This window comes from Salvelinus sp. IW2-2015, linkage group LG25, assembly GCF_002910315.2.
Source record: "Salvelinus sp. IW2-2015 linkage group LG25, ASM291031v2, whole genome shotgun sequence".
NCBI classification, from domain to species: domain Eukaryota; kingdom Metazoa; phylum Chordata; class Actinopteri; order Salmoniformes; family Salmonidae; genus Salvelinus; species Salvelinus sp. IW2-2015.
In genome coordinates this window covers 9,198,093-9,217,060 of record NC_036865.1, presented here as the reverse complement: position 1 = coordinate 9,217,060, position 18,968 = coordinate 9,198,093, and the positions used below count along the sequence as shown (strand labels likewise).

General features: G+C 46.2%; 1 protein-coding gene across 1 annotated transcript in view; it reads right to left on the bottom strand.

Moving 5' to 3' along the window:
- Positions 1–18,968, bottom strand: part of LOC111951696 (KH domain-containing RNA-binding protein QKI) — a 100,383-nt gene that overhangs the window by 46,111 nt on the left and 35,304 nt on the right. The window contains 2 exon segments of the mRNA XM_070434822.1: positions 778–894; positions 14,135–14,277. Coding sequence (XP_070290923.1) covers positions 778–894; positions 14,135–14,277 — 260 coding nt within the window.

The following is an 18,968-nucleotide window of genomic DNA, read 5'->3' as shown; positions in this document are numbered from 1 at the left end:
AGTGCCCCCCAATGGGACTCTGTGGAACAGCTCAGATCACCATCTCCACTAACACCACTTGTCCAAATAGAGGGACGGACCCTGCTTATACAGTGGAAACACAAACAGACCTTTCTCTGAAAAGAGCGAGATGGGAAATAAATAACACACCGTGCGTGTGTGTATGCGCACACGTGTGTGCATTTGTCCATGTGTCGGTGCGCAAGTGTGTGTGTGTGTGTGTGTGTGTGGATGACCCCCTCCAAGTGCTCCTCTCACATCCTACAGGGGCCAGGGTTAGAAGATCACGCCGCCCCAGCATGGTCACGTTTCAGGGACTGGATCAGGCTGGACTGAGGGCCCCTCTAGCCCCACTGCTGCTGGGCCCAACAGATCTGAGGTCAAGGACAATGTTTGAACACCTGCCCAGCCCCTCTCAGAGCCACGGTGCAGCTTGGGGGAAGGATTGTTGTTTCCCAATAGGAGGAAATATCTGAGTCTTCAGATGGCCCTGCACACTAGTGGACACACCAATAGAGGATGCAGTACTGTTTATACAAACTGTACGTAAACACACTACCAGTGTTACACAACTATTAGAGTCAATGGCACCTGAGAGAAGACAAATTGATTAAAGTAGTCAATTGCTGACATGATCAATAATGAAAGAAAACCAAATAAGATGCTATCTTGTAAATTGCAATCGTTGTGTGAGAGGGAGCTTACAGTACCTGAGAGTGTGTGTGTGTGTGTGTGTGTGTTAGTGTGTGTGGGTGAGTGTGTTTGTGCTCGCCTCACCTTCTTCTTGTCCCTCATGGAGCCTTTTCCACGCACCATGATTTTACATCCTGTCTCTGCCTCCAGCTGCTTGGCTGTCAGCCCCCGTGGTCCCAGGATCCGGCCCACAAAGTTAAACTGCCAGAGAAACACAAACGCACACACGCATTAGAACCAGCGCTTAAAACCCGAGCAGTTCTTCAATGCAGACAACAGGTCACTTTATCATTGATATGTATGTATGAGGACATAGTAGACAGTTGAACGATATCTGTAATGGAAATGTTAATGGGTTTTCTCCAGTCTGACATGTTGAGAAGAGAGAGGAATCAGATACAAAGATATGAAAACACAGAGAGAAAGAACAAAAAAACAAGGTGAGGAGGTCTCTCAAGGGAGCCCCTTGTTTGACCCCTCCATTTCGCTGTAATCTCACGGCCTTATCACCTGCCCGGTGCTCTGACACAACGGCGCTCGACGGCGACATCCGGGAGTGCCTTGCGACCAGCCCTGGGCCGCTGCTGACAAGATAAGGCTTAGCGATCGTTCCCCCATTGATCAGCAGCCTAGGCTCCTCTCTGCTCTTCTCTTCACTGGCCCTCACACTGCCTGTCAGTCAGGACTCAGGAGGGCTGCCTATCGATGAGCTGGGACTGAGACTGACACACAGACAGGTCCTGAACCTTGATGGACACGAGAGACAGACTGACTGACTGACTGACTGCCTGACAGACTGAAAGGCTGCCTCACTAACTGACAGAAAGACAGATAGATGGTGTGACTGACTGCATTACAAAAAAAGTTTATGGCAACTATACCCCCTGAAAACAAGCAAAACAGTGAACAATGAAAGATTTTGCAGATTGGCATTCACCATTATCTCCACTGATCACTTCAGAGTCGACTCGACACTACAGGACGTAGGTTATGAAGACCTGTGGGAAACGTATAGACTGCTATGGTTACCACCTCCTCTGTGGCTATTAAAGCACTGTGCAGCAAAAATAATGGAGCCTCAAGTATCGAGAATCCAGTCAAATGAGGTTCAGGGGCTGGAAGACGGATTTTCTTTCTGTCGGATGCGCAGCTCTCGTGTCAAAAGTGACGTACTGTGCGATGAGCAACGATGAATGTTTATCTTGTGCTTTGCCCGTAATGTGAATCACTTCTTTTCATTTGGCTCTCTCGCTCCCCCTTTCTCCTCTCCTCTCTCCCTCTCTATGGGAATTATATTCATTGGTCTGTAATTCAGGGACAACTTGAAGATCCATCTATTTGTTATGTTATAATATCAACCAGAAAGAAAACAATGTTAAGTACAAAATGTGATATGTACAAGCCTAAAAACATTGTAGAATCTCCAGTTTCATCCTCCATAGCTCTAAATGTGAAGCTTGTGAGAGATGGACATGATAAACAAGGCACATGCTGTCTTTCCTTGTATTTCTGCCCTTGCTGAAAGCCCAGTTGTTTTCGCCATTTGTCAGCTGCCACAGTAAGATGTTGCACCTGGCATGGTTGAAAAGGGCACATTCTGCTGCTTTGCCATGAACTATGCCTTCATACACAACACAATGAGAAAGAAACCAACAAAGGCCATATCTCAGCATAGGGATACAGGGTACTCCACAGAACCAGCCTTCAGCATAATTATCAATGCCTACCATTTAAAATCATTCTGTTGACTTCCCTTTGCAATCTCACTTTGATTGGGCATCACAGAGGTATACAGGTTTTCACAATGGCGCTTGAGAGCTCAGTCAGTCTGTGGTGTCACTCTAGTCCAGGGATGGGCAACTGGCGGTCCATGGCCCGCCCCCTTTAGTAGGGACCGCGGACCAATCTAAAACCATTTACATTTTTTTGTTACTTACTGTTGAGTGTTAAAATAACAACACACGACGTGGAATTTCGAATTTGGTTGTGCATCAGCAGTCACACAATTGGCCGATGTGAACAAAAATGTTTTAGATTAGTTAGTAAGTTTACCAGCCAGCTATCTAAACCTGTAGTAAGCATGGTCCAATTACCGACTGGTATGGGGCCCACTGATCATCAGCTATCATTTCAAATTCAGCAAAAATTTGTCTAGAACCTACAGTATGTGTAGAATTGCATGAAATAAGTTAAAAAATTGCTAAATCTTCTCTCCGCCCCATGGAACGATCTGTAGATTTGCAGCAAACTTGCTTTAAAACTGAAATATTTTCTCTACACCTCATGGCAAAATGTGTAGAATTGCAGGAAATTGCAAGTAKATTTTTTTCTCTTCTCTGTTTTGCTCGCAAGGTGGGGGTATGGATGTGGGTACGCAGACCCACGAGCCACTGCAGTCCCTCATGATGAGTTCCGTTTTTTTTGTGGCCCTCACCCCCATCAAAGTCGCCAATCCCTGCTCTAGTCAATCAAGCGTTCTTGTCTCCTGGAGAAAAATATGTTCCAAGGTGCCCTTTGGGTCTGGACAATCAGAGAAACCACAGGACTTTCTAATTTTCATAAGTACAGCTCAGCTCACATTCACAAAGAACAAAAATCACATAGCTAGGCTACAGTACTTATCTCCACTCTCAGGTAGGGCTGTTGCGGTCATGAAATTTTGCCAGCCGGTGATTGTCAAGCAAATAACTTCCAGTCTCACAGTAATTGACCGTAATCAACATAAACACTTAGCATCTCCTGGCTTCCACTCATAGCCTACAAGCCACTGATGCAGACCTTTGGAACATCTACATTTGAAAAAGTCTAATAAATCCATGTAATATAGGCTACACCATCACAATAAATCCATTATTTATTTTAGACAGGTCAAAACAGGAAATGAAGAAAATGTAGACTATTTCAGAAGAACAGAATAGCATACTATGAGTTGTCCTTACTGTATGTTCGGCCCTGATCTGGCTGTGCCACATGGCTGTGGGCTACACTAGTTAATTTAGTAGACAGCATTTGCTTAGAATTCTGTGGCATTATTTTATAGTATGAAGAATACAACTGAACATAGCTGAATAAAATATAAATAATATTGTCTCCAAATGATTTGAGGGAGTGAGCACATGCGGCTATTCTGTGTTGAGCGGTTAACAAAGAAACAGGTCCTCCTATATACTTAGTTTAGAGTTATTTATGTAACTTTAGTTGTGATACAAATGTTGGTCTATATGTTTTGATGCGACTCCAATGATGGTTTGAAAAAAGTTGCATGAAAGGCATGAGCTCTGCTTTGTTTTTTGGGCAGTCTGCACACACTTCATCAGTCTCTCATTCCCAATTTGACAAGCACTTGATAATGCCTTAAATTTCCCGGCTACATCCCCTTTGTGTGGTTATAATGCACCCTAAAAAAATCCATGCATTTTGCGGCCAGTGGCCGTTGTGCCCTTGGGCTGAATATAATAATTATAATTCCCTTCTCCCGGCTGCGTGCTGAAGCACCTCTTACTCACATGGCTCTCTGTGGTCTTTCTCACAGGCTACAAGTGAAGACAGACACATCGGGGATGCAACTGCGGGCGTCCTTATCAAATTCTGAGGTGCATATTGAAGATATTGGAAGAACTGTCCACATTTACTTTTCGTCACCCAACAAGATGAGTAGGCCTAACGAACAGCAAAAGCAGTAGCCTCTGTCAATCTACTATCCCCCATAGTACAAAAGTTGACCTATTGTATACACGATGCGTATGTATGCCAGTTAGGCTCTACACCCGTTGTAAAGCGGATTAATGTGATTAATTTTAAGAAGTTATTTGGACACTTTAATTGTGATACAAACTATATCAAAACATATAGGCCCATGGGCTAGGCTACATGAGGTGTGTGTCTATGATTTTAAAAAGTTGCAAAAAAAGTATGGTCTGTTTCTTGCCTTATGCTGGACATCACTCACAAGTGATAATATATCATTCACAAGTGATAGGCTACTATTGTCACCGATCACACTATTCTTGATTTAATCTTGTCTTTACTTAAACTAAATAATATAGGTGTGAAATTAGTTTRGATTCAGAARGGACCATTATCATGCACCTGTCTCGAAACAGGGGCAGTGGGAAAATGTCATCTATCAACTTGAATGGACAACGCTTTTCCCGTGGTTCATTTTCATGRCAGCCAGGTAAGAAATACTGCTGTTGAAAAGAGAAGCGATGTGCTTATTATTAGGAAAGTTGAGAAATAAATATAGTAGGTCTAGCCTATAGAAAGCTGATGGGATCCTCCTCTTTTTAATAGATCGCTCTGTTTTCTCACACCATTGCACAGCCTATAGAAATGTTGTGCAACATGAGCTCATGGGCTCTCATGAAGTGTTTGATTCGATTTTTGAATACATTTGCATTGATGTCAGAGAGATTAGAGGGATTATGAGCCGTCCTCCCCTCAACAGCCTCCTGTGATACAAAGCCACTAGCCATAGAACGACCATCACTTTCAGCCTACAATTCAGGAGACAACATCAAGGCAGCTGCCAAGAGATTTAGGATATGGCTCTGTCTATTACACCCTGTCATGATGATGATGATGATGATAAGCATCCTCATGTAGACGATGACCATGTCCTGTAAATGTTCTTTTCCTACCTACCACATTTCAACAAAATACCTGAGCCGTCTATTCAGATACTTGAGCCCTTTTTAGTATTCCAAAGCATGAGAAGACAAAAGGCATTATCATAGTCAAACATTCCCTCCTCCGTAAATTGGGTCATAAAAAAGCATCTGTGAATTCTGTGAGCGGCGTCGCCAGGGCTCTTTTACACACGCTGCCTTATTCATGTGACACAACTCCGACTCAACAAAGCGCAAGTGACAGTGTGGAAGTGAAAGGGGACTCAAAGCAACACTTCTTAGCGCCTCTCGGTCTTCCTCCAGTCTTTTGGCGGTCTTCCTCTGTCACCTGCATTTTGATATCCCTCCTTCAGGAGCATCCTTCTCTCCTCGATATCCGGGAGCGCCTTGCAACCAGCCCTGAGGCGCCACTGACAGGATAAGGCTCAGCGATCGTTACCCCATCGATCAGCAGCCTAGGCTCCTCTCTGTTCTTCACTGGCCTCCACTGCCTGTCAGTCAGGATTCATGAGGGCTGCCTATCGATGAGCTGGGACTGATACTGACACACAGACAGGTCCTGAGCTTTGATGGACAAGAGAGACAGACTAACTGATTGACTGATTGACAGACTGACAGACTGGCATACTGGCAGACTGGCATACTGGCAGACTGGCAGACTAACTGACGACTGACTAACGACTGACAGACAGACAGGCAGACTAACTGATTGACATACAGACTAACTGACTGACTGACTGAGTGACTAAATAACTGAGTTACTGAATGACTGACTGACTGACTGACTGCTGGCAGTCACTATCAAAGTGTATAAAGTTTATAGCAACTATACCCACTGAATACAAGCAAAAACAGAACAACAATGAAAGATTTTGCAGATTGGCATTCACCATTATCTCCACTGATCACTTCATGTAATACAGTCACATTGATAGTGTTTTGAATCAGAGTCGACTCGACACTACAGGACGTAGGTTATGAAGACCTGTGGGAAACGTATAGACTGCTATGGTTACTCCTCCTCTGTGGCTATTAAAGCAAAATAATGAGCCTCAAGTATCGAGAATCCAGTCAAATGAGGTTCAGGGGCTGGAGACGGATTTTCTTTCTGTCGGATGCGCAGTCTCGTGTCAAAAGTGACGTACTGTGCGATGAGCACGATGAAATGTTTATCTTGTGCTTGCCCGTAATGTGAATCACTTCTTTTCATTTGGTCTCTTCGCTCCCCCTTTCTCCTCTCCTCTCTCACTCTCTATGGGAATTATATTCATTGGTCTGTAATTCAGGGACAACTTGAAGATCCCCTATTTGTTATGTTATAATATCAACCAAGAAGAAACAAATGTTAAGTACAAAATGTGATATGTACACAGCTAAAAACATTGTAGAATCTCCAGTTTCATCCTCCATAGCTCTAAATGTGAAGCTCTAATACTATTTTTAGTCTAATACCTATATTTACTTAAAATTGCACGGTTGGTTAGGGCCTGTAAGTAAGCACTTTCCCTGTAAGGTTGCATTCGCGCACGTGACAAATAAACTTTGATTTGATTTGTGAAGAGATGACATGATAAACAGAGCCCATCCTGTCTTTCCTTGTATTTTGCCCTTGCTGAAAGCCCAGTTGTTTTAGCCATTTGTCAGCTGCCACAGTAAGATGTTGCACCTGGCATGGTTGAAAAGGGCACATTCTGCTGCTTTGCCATGAACTATGCCTTCATACACAACACACACCGCTCCCAATGAGAAAGAAACCAACAAAGGCCATATCTCAGCATAGGGATACAGGGTACTCCACAGAACCAGCCTTCAGCATATTATCAATGCCTACCATTTAAAATCATTCTGTTGACTTCCCTTTGCAATCTCACTTTGATTGGGCATCACAGAGGTATACAGGTTTTCACAATGGCGCTTAAGAGCTCAATCAGAGGTGTCACTCTAGTCAATCACACTTCCTTTGCTCCAGGAGAAAATATGCTCCAAGGTGCCCTTTGGGTCTGGACAATCAGAGAAACCACAGGACTTCCTAATTTTCATAAGTACAGCTCAGCTCCCATTCACAGGGAACACAAATCACATAACTAGGCTACAGGGGGTGCGAAGGGGGTGCTGTGGGATTATTTACGATGAAGAGGTAGGGTTTCAGATGTTTTTGGAAGATGGGCAGGGACTCTGCTGTCCTAGCTTCAGGGGAAGCTGGTTTCACCATTGGGGTTCCAGGACAGAGAAGAGGTTTGACTGGGCTGAGCAGGAGCTGCCCTCCCGAAGGGGTGGGAGGGCCAAAGAGACCGGAGTGGCAGAACGGAGTGCTCGGTTGGGGTGTAGGGTTTGAGCATAGCCTGAAGGTAGGGAGGGCAGTTCCTCTTTCTATTCCGTAGGTAAACACCATGGTCTTGTGGTGGATGTGAGCTTCGACTGGAAGCCAGTGGAGTGTGTGGAGGACCGGGGTGACATGAGAGAACTTGGAAGGTTGCTCACCAGACGGGCTGCAGCGTTCTGGATAAGTTGCGGGGCGTTTGATGGCACAAGCAGGAGCCATAGTCAAACATTCCTCCTCCGTAATTGGGTCATAAAAAAAGCATCTGTGAATTCTGTGAGCGGCGTCGCCAGGGCTCTTTTACACATGCTGCTTATTCATGTGACACAACTCCGACTCAACAAAGCGCAAGTGACAGCGTGGAAGTGAAAGGGGACTCAAAAGCCACACTTCTCAGGGCCCCTTCGGTCTCCCTCCAGTCTTTCTCCAATCTTCCTCCAGTCTTCCTCCAGTCTTCCTCTGTCAACTGTATTTTGATATTCCTCCTTCAGGAGCATTCGTCTCTCATCTCCTGCTCTACTCTGCTTTGTGTTCCCTCTCTACTCTCCCATCACACCAAGTTCAGTACTTTGATGCATTTGGCAGTGATGAATGCCTCCGAGTAGGACCGAGGTGGGGTATCGGGCATATTGAGGCTGTGTGTGTATTGAGAGGACAGGTGTGTGTGTGTGTGTGTGTGTGTGTGTGTGTGTGTGTGTGTGTTAGGGTTGCATGATATGGGCCAGAAAAATCGAATTGTGATTTTCTTTTTGACCAAATATTGCGATTGCGATTTCACTTGCGATATAGATCAAAACACTTGGAGGAACTGTTGGAATCATAGAGGTAGAATGTTTTCCATTAAGAACCAAAGTGTAAAGCAGCATCGTTCCTGTTCGGAAACAATCTGTTGACTGCATTTGACCTAACAGAACAGCATGCAAACTTCTAGTGAATCTAACAGCGGGGAGGAGGAACTGTGCTGCTTGATTGGCAGGGGGCGGGGCTTGGTGTGTGTGGGAAGCAGCTGCAACGAAAGAGAGGGAGAAAGACGACAGAGTAAACTATAAAAATGGACTTTACACACGGCTGAGTGGCGTTTCAAAATAAAGCGAAATCTCTTGCCATATGGACATTGCACATGTTAATATTGCCCTATGGTGTGTGTGTCCTTGCCCGTGAGTGTCCTTGCCCGTGAGTGTCCTTGCCCGTGAGTGTCCTTGCCCGTGAGTGTCCTTGCGCGTGAGTGTCCTTGCGCGTGCGTTTCGAGAGGAGTACAAAAAGGGCAGAATTAGAATCCCATTTCCCATCTTGTCAGGCGAAATCTGTGCGAGTAACTGGCAATGTGAGAGAGGGAATTTGTGTTATCAGCGGTGGCAGGTGAGTGTGTTTCAGACAGGAACATTGTCTTTGTGGAGGGTGCCCCCTACCCCCTAACCCCCCATCACGTCCCTCTTCCAGTGTTTACCCTTATCCGTCAGGCCGTTGAGTGAGCCACACGGCAGCTGCAGCTCACTCAGGATCACGATGGGCATTCTCTTTCTTGTAAAGAACCAACACAGGCCCACAGCAGGTGCGCTGGGGTCAAACACAAATGTACGCGTGTCCACTGTCCATGTATTTATAAAGCAAGTGAGTCTCCCACAATCTCGGCCCAACAGCGCGATTTCCACCATGGGATTTGGATGGGTGGACACTGGAACGGGTGGATGGAATGGTACAAATCATTGGAGTGAAAATGGTGGATCCAAATCCCATCCATAGTATTGATCAGAGAGGGAGAGCAGCCTAACTACAGCAGCCAGCCGGAGACGCCAACAGGACAGAGACAGATTGACTTAGTGGACCCTGCAGCCCCGACTCAACCCACCTCACCTCCACTCCCCACTGCTCCCCCGAAACTAAGAGAGAGAGAGAGAGAGAGAGAGAGAGAGAGAGAGGGAGCAGGAAAGTAAGAAAATCCATTGAAGCTAATGGAATGTCTAATATCTGATTTTAAAGGACTCGCCCTATTTACCCAATCTGGACAGTGGAGATGAAGTGTGTTTTCCATCAGCTACAATAAAACGGGAGAGCTGAACATAATTAAGGCCATTTAAGACTGAGAGCACGATGGACCAACCACCAGACACTCACACTGATGTTATTATCTTATGAAGATAAACGAGCTAGCCGCTGTAATAGGCAAATTAATTATTGCATGGCTTCTAAATCGCACTCTGCTCTAATTCCCTTTTGCAGGATGTCTTTTGTTTTCATTATTATGGAGGACAAGAGGCTGAGCGTGGAAGAAGAAAGGCCAGATAGCTCCTTCAGGAGAGGGTGTGTGCGTGCGTGTGTGCACTGTACGTGTGCGCGTTCTTGTGAGTGATTATTGACCTTATCATAATTGACCCAATGATAAATACCAATGGACATTCACATATCTTTTAAAGTGTGTTTGAACATGAAACCCGGGAGAGCAGGGCCTTGAAAATAGTACGAGACATTCCTTTTGGCTCGTCGTAACAGTAATCAGAAAATGGCATCTACCTTCTTCCTATTTGGAATCATATATAATCCCACTTTTCATTTCCAGCGTAAATGATTTCCCTTCCCATAGATTTAGTAGACTGACATTGGTTTTGCGTCATCTGTTTGATCTGTGTGTGGTGAATGACAGAATGAGGTGAGCCTCATCCCGGCCTCAGCCCCTCATCCCGGCCTCAGCCCCTCATCCCGGCCTCAGCCCCTCCTGGGTGATGATGCTGTGTGTTGTCGGAGCGGTCCTAATGTCCTAATGAACCCTAATTAACCTTCATTAGCCAAGCAGTGATCCACAACGCCTGTGTTGCAGTGTTGCTGGCACCTTCCTCTCTCCCCTGCGTCTCCCCTGCGTCTAGCGCTGTTTATAATCATCGCATTAATGAGGGGGCTAATTTATATGCCATAGCTCACCTAATCACAGACACAGACAGCCCTCCCTCCTCTCCTTCTATCTCACCCCTTCACTCAATCTTCTTTGCACCTCAAGTGGACCTCCAGCAGCAGGGATGGGGGGGAGGGCTGCCCTCCTAAACCCAAAGTCACTCCCCCCTGCCCTGACCTRTCTCTCTCAAACACACACACAAACACCTATGCAAGGACGTGCACCAAACACGCACGTCCCTGCTCTCCCTCCCTCCCTCCCCCCTTGACGTTTGTGAAGGATGGCCAAGGCCAAATGAGAAGACCGAGGGAGAATCAATCCAGCCGCACATGCTTCTAATTAATTAATAATCAGTTGTGGTCTCTCTCGCTCATCTCCGCTGTGGACAAGCATGACCCAGAAAAGGACACGCAGCAGCCAAATGATGGATGACGACAGCTCATTCACATTGCCTGTCCCCCTCCCTCCACCCTCTTCCCTCCACCCTCCAACTCAGACTGTTGTATTCACCACAACCCCCAGAAATAGACTAGAATACCATCCATGGACCACTATCTAGCTACACTATTCCCTTCTTTTTTCACACACACACACCACACACACCACACACACACACACACACACACACCACACACACCACACACACACACACACACAACACACACACACACACACACACACACACACCACACACACACACACACACACCACCACACACACGACACACCTCACACACACACACACACACACACAGACTGCAATACCCGAATGATGACAAACAAACAATACAAACTGAGAGGCAATGCCCTTCTGGATTTCTGTATCTCACTGCCTAATAACATTGTTCTGCAAATTGGAACGGGTGTGGGCTGCCAAGCCGGTGGCGGCAGCACTGCGAGGAGTTTGAAGGGGCAAATTCATTTCCGTGCCGCTGCTCTCCTGTCCCAGACACGAGGTTGTTTTCTCTCTTTATTAAACAGACCAGGCCAAGACTCCCCTGCCCCGATTCCCCCACCTCATCTCACTCACACATTCATCATCACCTCACACGCACACGCACACACACACACCCGCCCGCACACACACACACTTCTTTGCAACCCACTGCCCTCTCACTCCTCATACCAACATCTCTCCCAGCCTCTCCTTCCATCGCGACACTTCCCCTTACTGTAGCTCCCTGCTTTACCCCCCACCTTCACTCCCTCTACTCCATGAAGCCACCCAGCACCTCTCTCAGCACCTCGTCACTTCTCCCTTCACACCATGCCACCCCCTACCCGCCCCGCCCCACCATCACCCATCTACCCATTTCGTCCTTCTCAATACCCCCATCTCATCCTCTCCAGGGTAGCACCCTATGCCTGCCTTTTATCATTACCCTCCAAGTGGAGGTAATTGGCATCCCTCAGTAAGTATGCCCAGCACGCGCACACACACACACACACACCATCGCTCCCTCCTCCCACCTGCTATGCCACCCGGTTCTATAATTTAAGTGCTTCGGAAGCAGCTCCATGAAGAGCCATGAACACACCTGCTTTCAGAGCTGACAATTTGAAGTTAATGCTTTCCTACATCGGGGTCCTATGCAATTAGCCATTTCTTACTGTCTCCAGGTGAGAGGTGCTACCGAGGATCATTTAGCTATTTGATTTGGAATTTTAGGACCCCTTAAGGTAAAATCAAATCAAAAAATAAATATKGACGTTTTTGTGAGATGACCGATTTTRGGGATGCCTCAGGGTCTGACAAACACCGCTCTAGCTCTGCCAACTTTCACCGCAGATGCGTACGGGTGACGTCGGCGGATGTGGTGGATTACAGATATCTCTATCTTAAACGGGCAGATTTTGATGGGGGTGTTTTGATTATGCGTGGACATCGACTCTAAGGGGTTAACTACTCTAACCTGTGGAAAACACGTCACTATCAGTCATGATAACTGTATGCCACAAACATCCACACAACACTACACACACACACACACACACACACACACACACACACACACACACACACACACACACACACACACACACACTCACACACACACACACACACACACACACACACACACACACACACACACACACACACACACACACACACACACCACACAGCACACACACACACACACACACAGGGCTCAGCACTCTCACGGTGGGGGCAACTTGAAGTCCTGGCATTTCATCTCCCAGTGTTCCTAATGAACCCATCCTCAGTAATAATGATCCCCTCTGTCCTTCAGAGCAGCAAGGACAGCCAGCATCGACACCCAGTCACTCTTCTGCTGCTGGCCTTTCCAGGAGATTAGTAGAGCAGACAAACACACAAGGACGGATATAGAAACTAAAAGACCCATAAACGTAGCTCACACTATCTACAGCCAACACAGGCAGACAGACTGCAGAGACAGTACCCCTCAATTCCTAAAGGAATGTCACCAAAGCTCAATCAATTCATACATCAACTACATTTACCACAATATCCATATTCACAATTTGTTACAAATTCATAACATGCAACATGAAAATGGCTCTTCTGGGGGAAGGAATCCAATATTTCCAGATACACTGGTCAATAGGAAACGGTCTGACTCAACCGCCCTGGGGAAATAAGGTGGCATAAACAACCATTTTATAGCCTTAAAACTTCAGCAGAAATACAGCGGACTAATCTGGACTGGAGCGGTGTGTTTAAACCTCCAAGGATTCACCTCCACTAATGCTGCCCACGCAAGAATCCGCCACTCAAAGAAACAAGTTCATTGGGATCAATCAGCTCGGAGCTCGACTCGCTCCCCCTGGGCCAGGAGGGTTAGGCGAGCAGGATCTGAAGGCGATTGCTTAAAAGATTTGTTAACTGCTAGGCAGGTTCAGGTGCGAGTTAGAATCAACATACGGTTGAGGGGAGTRCAATGTGAGGACTTCTACAGATTATTTGAGGTACATACTGCATCTTCTGCCTAGTACCCACTATCTAATGTATTTCTGTGTTTTTTTAATGATATAATATGTTTACATGACTAATAATACCGAGGTAAAGAAACAGCACAGCAGTTCAGAAATGATATAGTAGATATGGTACCGGACCGTAAATTACAGAATTTTCTATTTTCAGAATCTTTCAACAATGTAGTGGTGATTGTACAGTACTGGTATGATTCAGATTAAGGGAATTCATTGAGGGACATTATTCAAGACCATGTCAATAAATACAGGGAAGGTGAAACTATTCTGCACATAGGACATATCAGTCCAATAACGGTAGCTATCCCTCAGGTTTACATGTCCAGTCAGAATCCCCCTCCGCCCACCTCCTAACCTAATCAATAACTGGGATATGGGCCCATCTTCTAATGCAGAGGAAACTAGATTACCTGGATTTGTAAAAACCTAGTAATCCAATAAGCTTTATACTGAATAGAGCTGCGCCCAGTATACCAGAAATGATATTATTCAGATGAATCTAGGAAAGTGCCTTGACGCAAACATACATTTTTCATTGGAAACTTGGTGGTGGTCCTTCAGGTGCGCGCGTGTGTGTGGGGAGATGACGTGAGTGCGCGCGTGCGTGCATAATCGCACGACAGGTTGTACTCACATCGGGGTACTCTTTAACAGGGACAAAGAGCTTCTCCTGGAGCTGCACGATGGGGCCCACTGCGTCAGGGAGCTCYCTGCTCCMCTTCTCTGTGCTGCCGTTTAGCGTGTCGTTGTACATGTCCTTGCGCACCCGGCTGATCTCTGGAGGAGAGGAGGAGAAACAAACACGTCAGTCGGGTCATCGTCAGAGCAACAGAGGTACTGGTCTACACAGAAACTGCAATAAAGTGCGAGACAGATTGGTAAGGATACCAGTCACACCATAACGAATAAAGACTAACACGGGTTCATAGACCCGATCATACAACCACATATGAGTGACATATACAGTAGACCCTATATAGTAGTTGAAGAATCAAGACAACCCGTATGACAGGTAGAGACAAACACCTGTCTCCTTTAGCTACCTCCAACTGCTCTACAGATGTAAGACCTTACCACACCTGTCTCCTTTAGCTACCTCCAACTGCTCTACAGATGTAAGACCTTACCACACCTGTCCTCTTTAGCTACCTCCAACTGCTCTACAGATGTAAGACCTAACCACACCTGTCTCCTTTTAGCTACCTCCAACTGCTCTACAGATGTAAGACCTTACCACACCTGTCTCCTTTAGCTACCTCCAACTGCTCTACAGATGTAAGACCTTACCACACCTGTTCCTTTAGCTACCTCCAACTGCTCTACAGATGTAAGACCTTACCACACCTGTCTCCTTTAGCTACCTCCAACTGCTCTACAGATGTAAGACCTTACCACACCTGTCTCCTTTAGCTACCTCCAACTGCTCTACAGATGTAAGACCTAACCACACCTGTCTCCGTTAGCTACCTCCAACTGCTCTGCACGATGTAAGACCTAACCACACCTGTCTCCGTTAGCTACCTCCAACTGCTCTACAGATGTAAGACCTTACCACACACTGTCTCCTTTAGCTCCTCCAACTGCTCTACAGATGTAAGACCTAACCACACCTGTCTCCGTTAGCTTACCTCCAACTGCTCTACAGATGTAAAGACCTAACCACACCTGTCTCCTTTAGCTACCTCCAACTGCTCTACAGATGTAAGACCTTACCACACCTGTCTCCTTTAAGCTACCTCCAACTGCTCTACAGATGTAAGACCCTTACCACACCTGTCTCCTTTAGCTACCTCCAACTGCTCTACAGATGTAAGACCTTACCACACTGTCTCCTTTAGCTACCTCCACCTGCTCTACAGATGTAAGACCTAACCCACACCTGTCTCCTTTAGCTACCTTCCAACTGCTCTACAGATGTAAGACCTTACCACACCTGTCTCCTTTAGCTTACCTCCAACTGCTCTACAGATGTAAGACCTTACCACACCTGTCTCCTTTAGCTACCTCCAACTGCTCTACAGATGTAAGACCTTACCCCACACCTGTCTCCTTTAGCTACCGTCCAACTGCTCTACAGATGTAAGACCTTACCACACCTGTTCCCTTTAGCTACCTCCAACTGCTCTACAGATGTAAGACCTTACCACACCTGTCTCCTTAGCTACCTCAACTGCTCTACAGATGTAAGACCTTACGCACACCTGTCTCCTTTAGCTACCTCCAACTGCTCTACAGATGTAAGACCTTACCACACCTGTCCTCCGTTAGCTACCTGCCAAGTGCTCTGCAGATGTAAGACCTAACCACACCTGTCTCCGTTAGCTACCTCCAACTGCTCTACAGATGTAAGACCTTACCACACCTGTCTCCTTTAGCTACCTCCAACTGCTCTACAGATGTAAGACCTAACCACCCTGTCTCCGTTAGCTACCTCCAACTGCTCTACAGATGTTAAGACCTAACACAACCTGCTCCTTTAGCTACCTCCAAACTGCTCTACAGATGTAAGACCTTACCAACACCTGTCTCCTTTAGCTACCTCCAACTGCTCTACAGAATGTAAGACCTTACCACACCTGTCTCCTTTGCTACCTCCAACTGCTCTGCAGATGTAAGACCTTACCACACACTGTCTCCTTTTAGCTACCTCCAACTGCTCTAAGATGTAAGACCTTACCCAACCTGTCTCCTTTAGCTACCTCCAACTGCTCTAAAGATGTAAGACCTTACCACACCTGTCTCCTTTAGCTACCTCCAACTGCTCTACAGATGTAAGACCTTACCAACACCTGTCTCCTTTAGCTACCTCCAACTGCTCTTACAGATGTAAGACCTTACCACACCTGTCTCCTTTAGCTACCTCCAACTGCTCTACAGATGTAAGACCTTACCACACCTGCTCTCACTTACACAACTCTGGTACATTACGTAGAGGAAACCATGGGCATACACGCATCAGAAAACACATCGGTGCTTGTCTGCCTAAATAATACTGTTGCAGGAAGAGCTGCACGTCAAGCATATTCAAAACGCATGTATGAATGTAACATCTCTGGGTGGCTTTTGTCTCTTTCATAGTACGAGATGACTTTGATTCTGAAGGGATTGCTGAGTATCTCTCTCCACCATCATCCATCGACAATGACGTGTGGAAACGTTAAAGAAAGGTATGAAAACAACAATGAGACAATGCATACCTTTCATGAAGCTGTCAACTGTCAAGCCTGCCAGCTGTGCCCCTATTACTGATAATGCAATATATATGTAAACAATATCACACAGACAGACACACATTCAGACATGAGCCAAACATGACACGTACACACATACTTGGAAAAGATAACTTAATCCACCACATTAATTCAGCCAACACACACACACACACACACACACATACACACTGGGTGGCTACGGTATGCCAACAACAGCTGAAGGCATGAAAATAACAGATATACAGACATTTGAGAAGCTTAATTCAAAGGCTACAGAGCGACAGACAACTCAGACTGGGGAGTCATGTAACCTCAGGCATAACCTCAATAAACAAGTCGAACTGCTGGGCTGTGGGCCTCCTCTCAAAACTCTCTCAGCGGCAGAAAAAAGACGCCAGTAAGTCAATACTGTAGTATTGATGACCGAGGGAGTGAGAAGAGAACGGGAAAGAGAGAGATGAGCAGAGAGAAATAAACAGGGAGGGAGGGAGGGAGGGAGGGAGGGAGGGGGGAGGGAGGGAGGGAGGGAGGGAGGGAGGGAGGGAGGAGGGAGGGAGGGAGGGAGGGAGGTTAAATGAAAGAGAGGGAGAACGTGAGGCACACACCTGCCTTGAACAAAACGTGGAGCTATATGTCATTTCACATGGCCTGTGTGCACCGCAGAGGAAGAAGCAGGGAGATGGAGGACCGGTAATCATGGTAAATTACTTTTAGAGACATTCGGTCCTTTTAACGAAGGGGGTTCTAACCTCTCCGTTCACGTAGTTAAACCGAGCGGATGTTATCCCGAGGAGAGAAAGCAGGGAAGAAGTGAGAGAGAAAAACGAGAGAGGGAGAGAGAGAAGAAGGAAGAAGAGGGAGAGAAAGAAGGAAAGGGAGAGCGAGAGGCAAAGAGAAGGCAAGAGAGATAAGAGAGAAAGAAGGCGATGAGAAGATGGAGAGAGAGAAGGAGTGAAAGAGATATATGGAGAAAGAGAGCGTTCTAAAAGGTGGAGAGGATCATTAAAACCACCACCTCTGTTAATATTTCATCAAATCCATGAAAATATCACGTCCCTAGCAAGCACCGGCACACATGGGCTAATTCTATGATATTCTCTGGGGCAAACCACGAAAGATGGAGAGCATGTATATTAAAATGGAGATGGCTTCCTGACATGCTTCGCATGCATTCATCATATTACATAATGTACACTGATACGCCACAACACCCATGACTTAATTGGTTTCTTTCACCACGCAGGGAGGGTCCACCGAGACCTGCCACACACACGACCAATGTGACACACAACACAGAGAGAGAGGTACAAATGCCTCCTCAGTAACCTCAGCCTTGACCAGCGTGGAAGTATGGTCATTATCCAGACGTCCATCATCATCACATTGATCCTGTATGTCGGGGAGCCCAGTGTGATGGAGAGTGAGGTTGCAGCTGGTGGATGGGTTTATGGCCTATTGTTAATGGTAGGTGATTTAAACAGCCCCCTGTGGGATGGTCAAGGCTGGCACTGTGGTGGGAAAAAACATCCCAAGAGAAAACGTCCTTGCAAAGAGGAGCCAGAGGAGTAAAATAAACTAGAGAACTGTTAGCCACTCTGGATAAGGGATAAGAGCATCTGCTGAATTACATCAATGGTAAATGTGATGAAAAAAACCCAGCACTGAAACCCTTCTCTGTCTACACCATCACAAGACAAAGCACTCGCTCTAGTGGTATCGACAAGCTGGCACAACAGCTCGCTGCCAAAATAATGGAATCATCTGTATTTCAGTTCCCATGAATGCAGATGGAATGGCTCCAGTTGCTATTGTTATAGTAATCTACAGTAGCGCAGCATCTTCATTTGTAATGTGTGGGAGTAACAGTTACAGCTAGGTAGCATAGAGAGAAACGCTCATTTAGATGTGCTGTGGCGTATGGGCTATTGTCGAAACATGAGGTACATAGGAAAGGAACCGCCTTGAGAGCATTTGCAACGAAAATAAAATAAAAGGGGATTTGGGACCGAGCCTGGGGGAATTCCAACCTGAAATATTTTTAGTAAATCATCCAGCGTCGTTATACATCATAGCTTAGTCCTACATGTGAATGTCTGCTACGTACATAAATACCGATCGTGTTTTTTCCCAAGCGTCTGGCAATGCCACTTCTGCCCTTTAAAACACATGGAGATATGTGTAAGGGATTAGGGCTGAAAACATGCAGAGGCGGCGATATATTCGAGGGCCCTTGTTGGGCGTGACGGCGGCCAATTC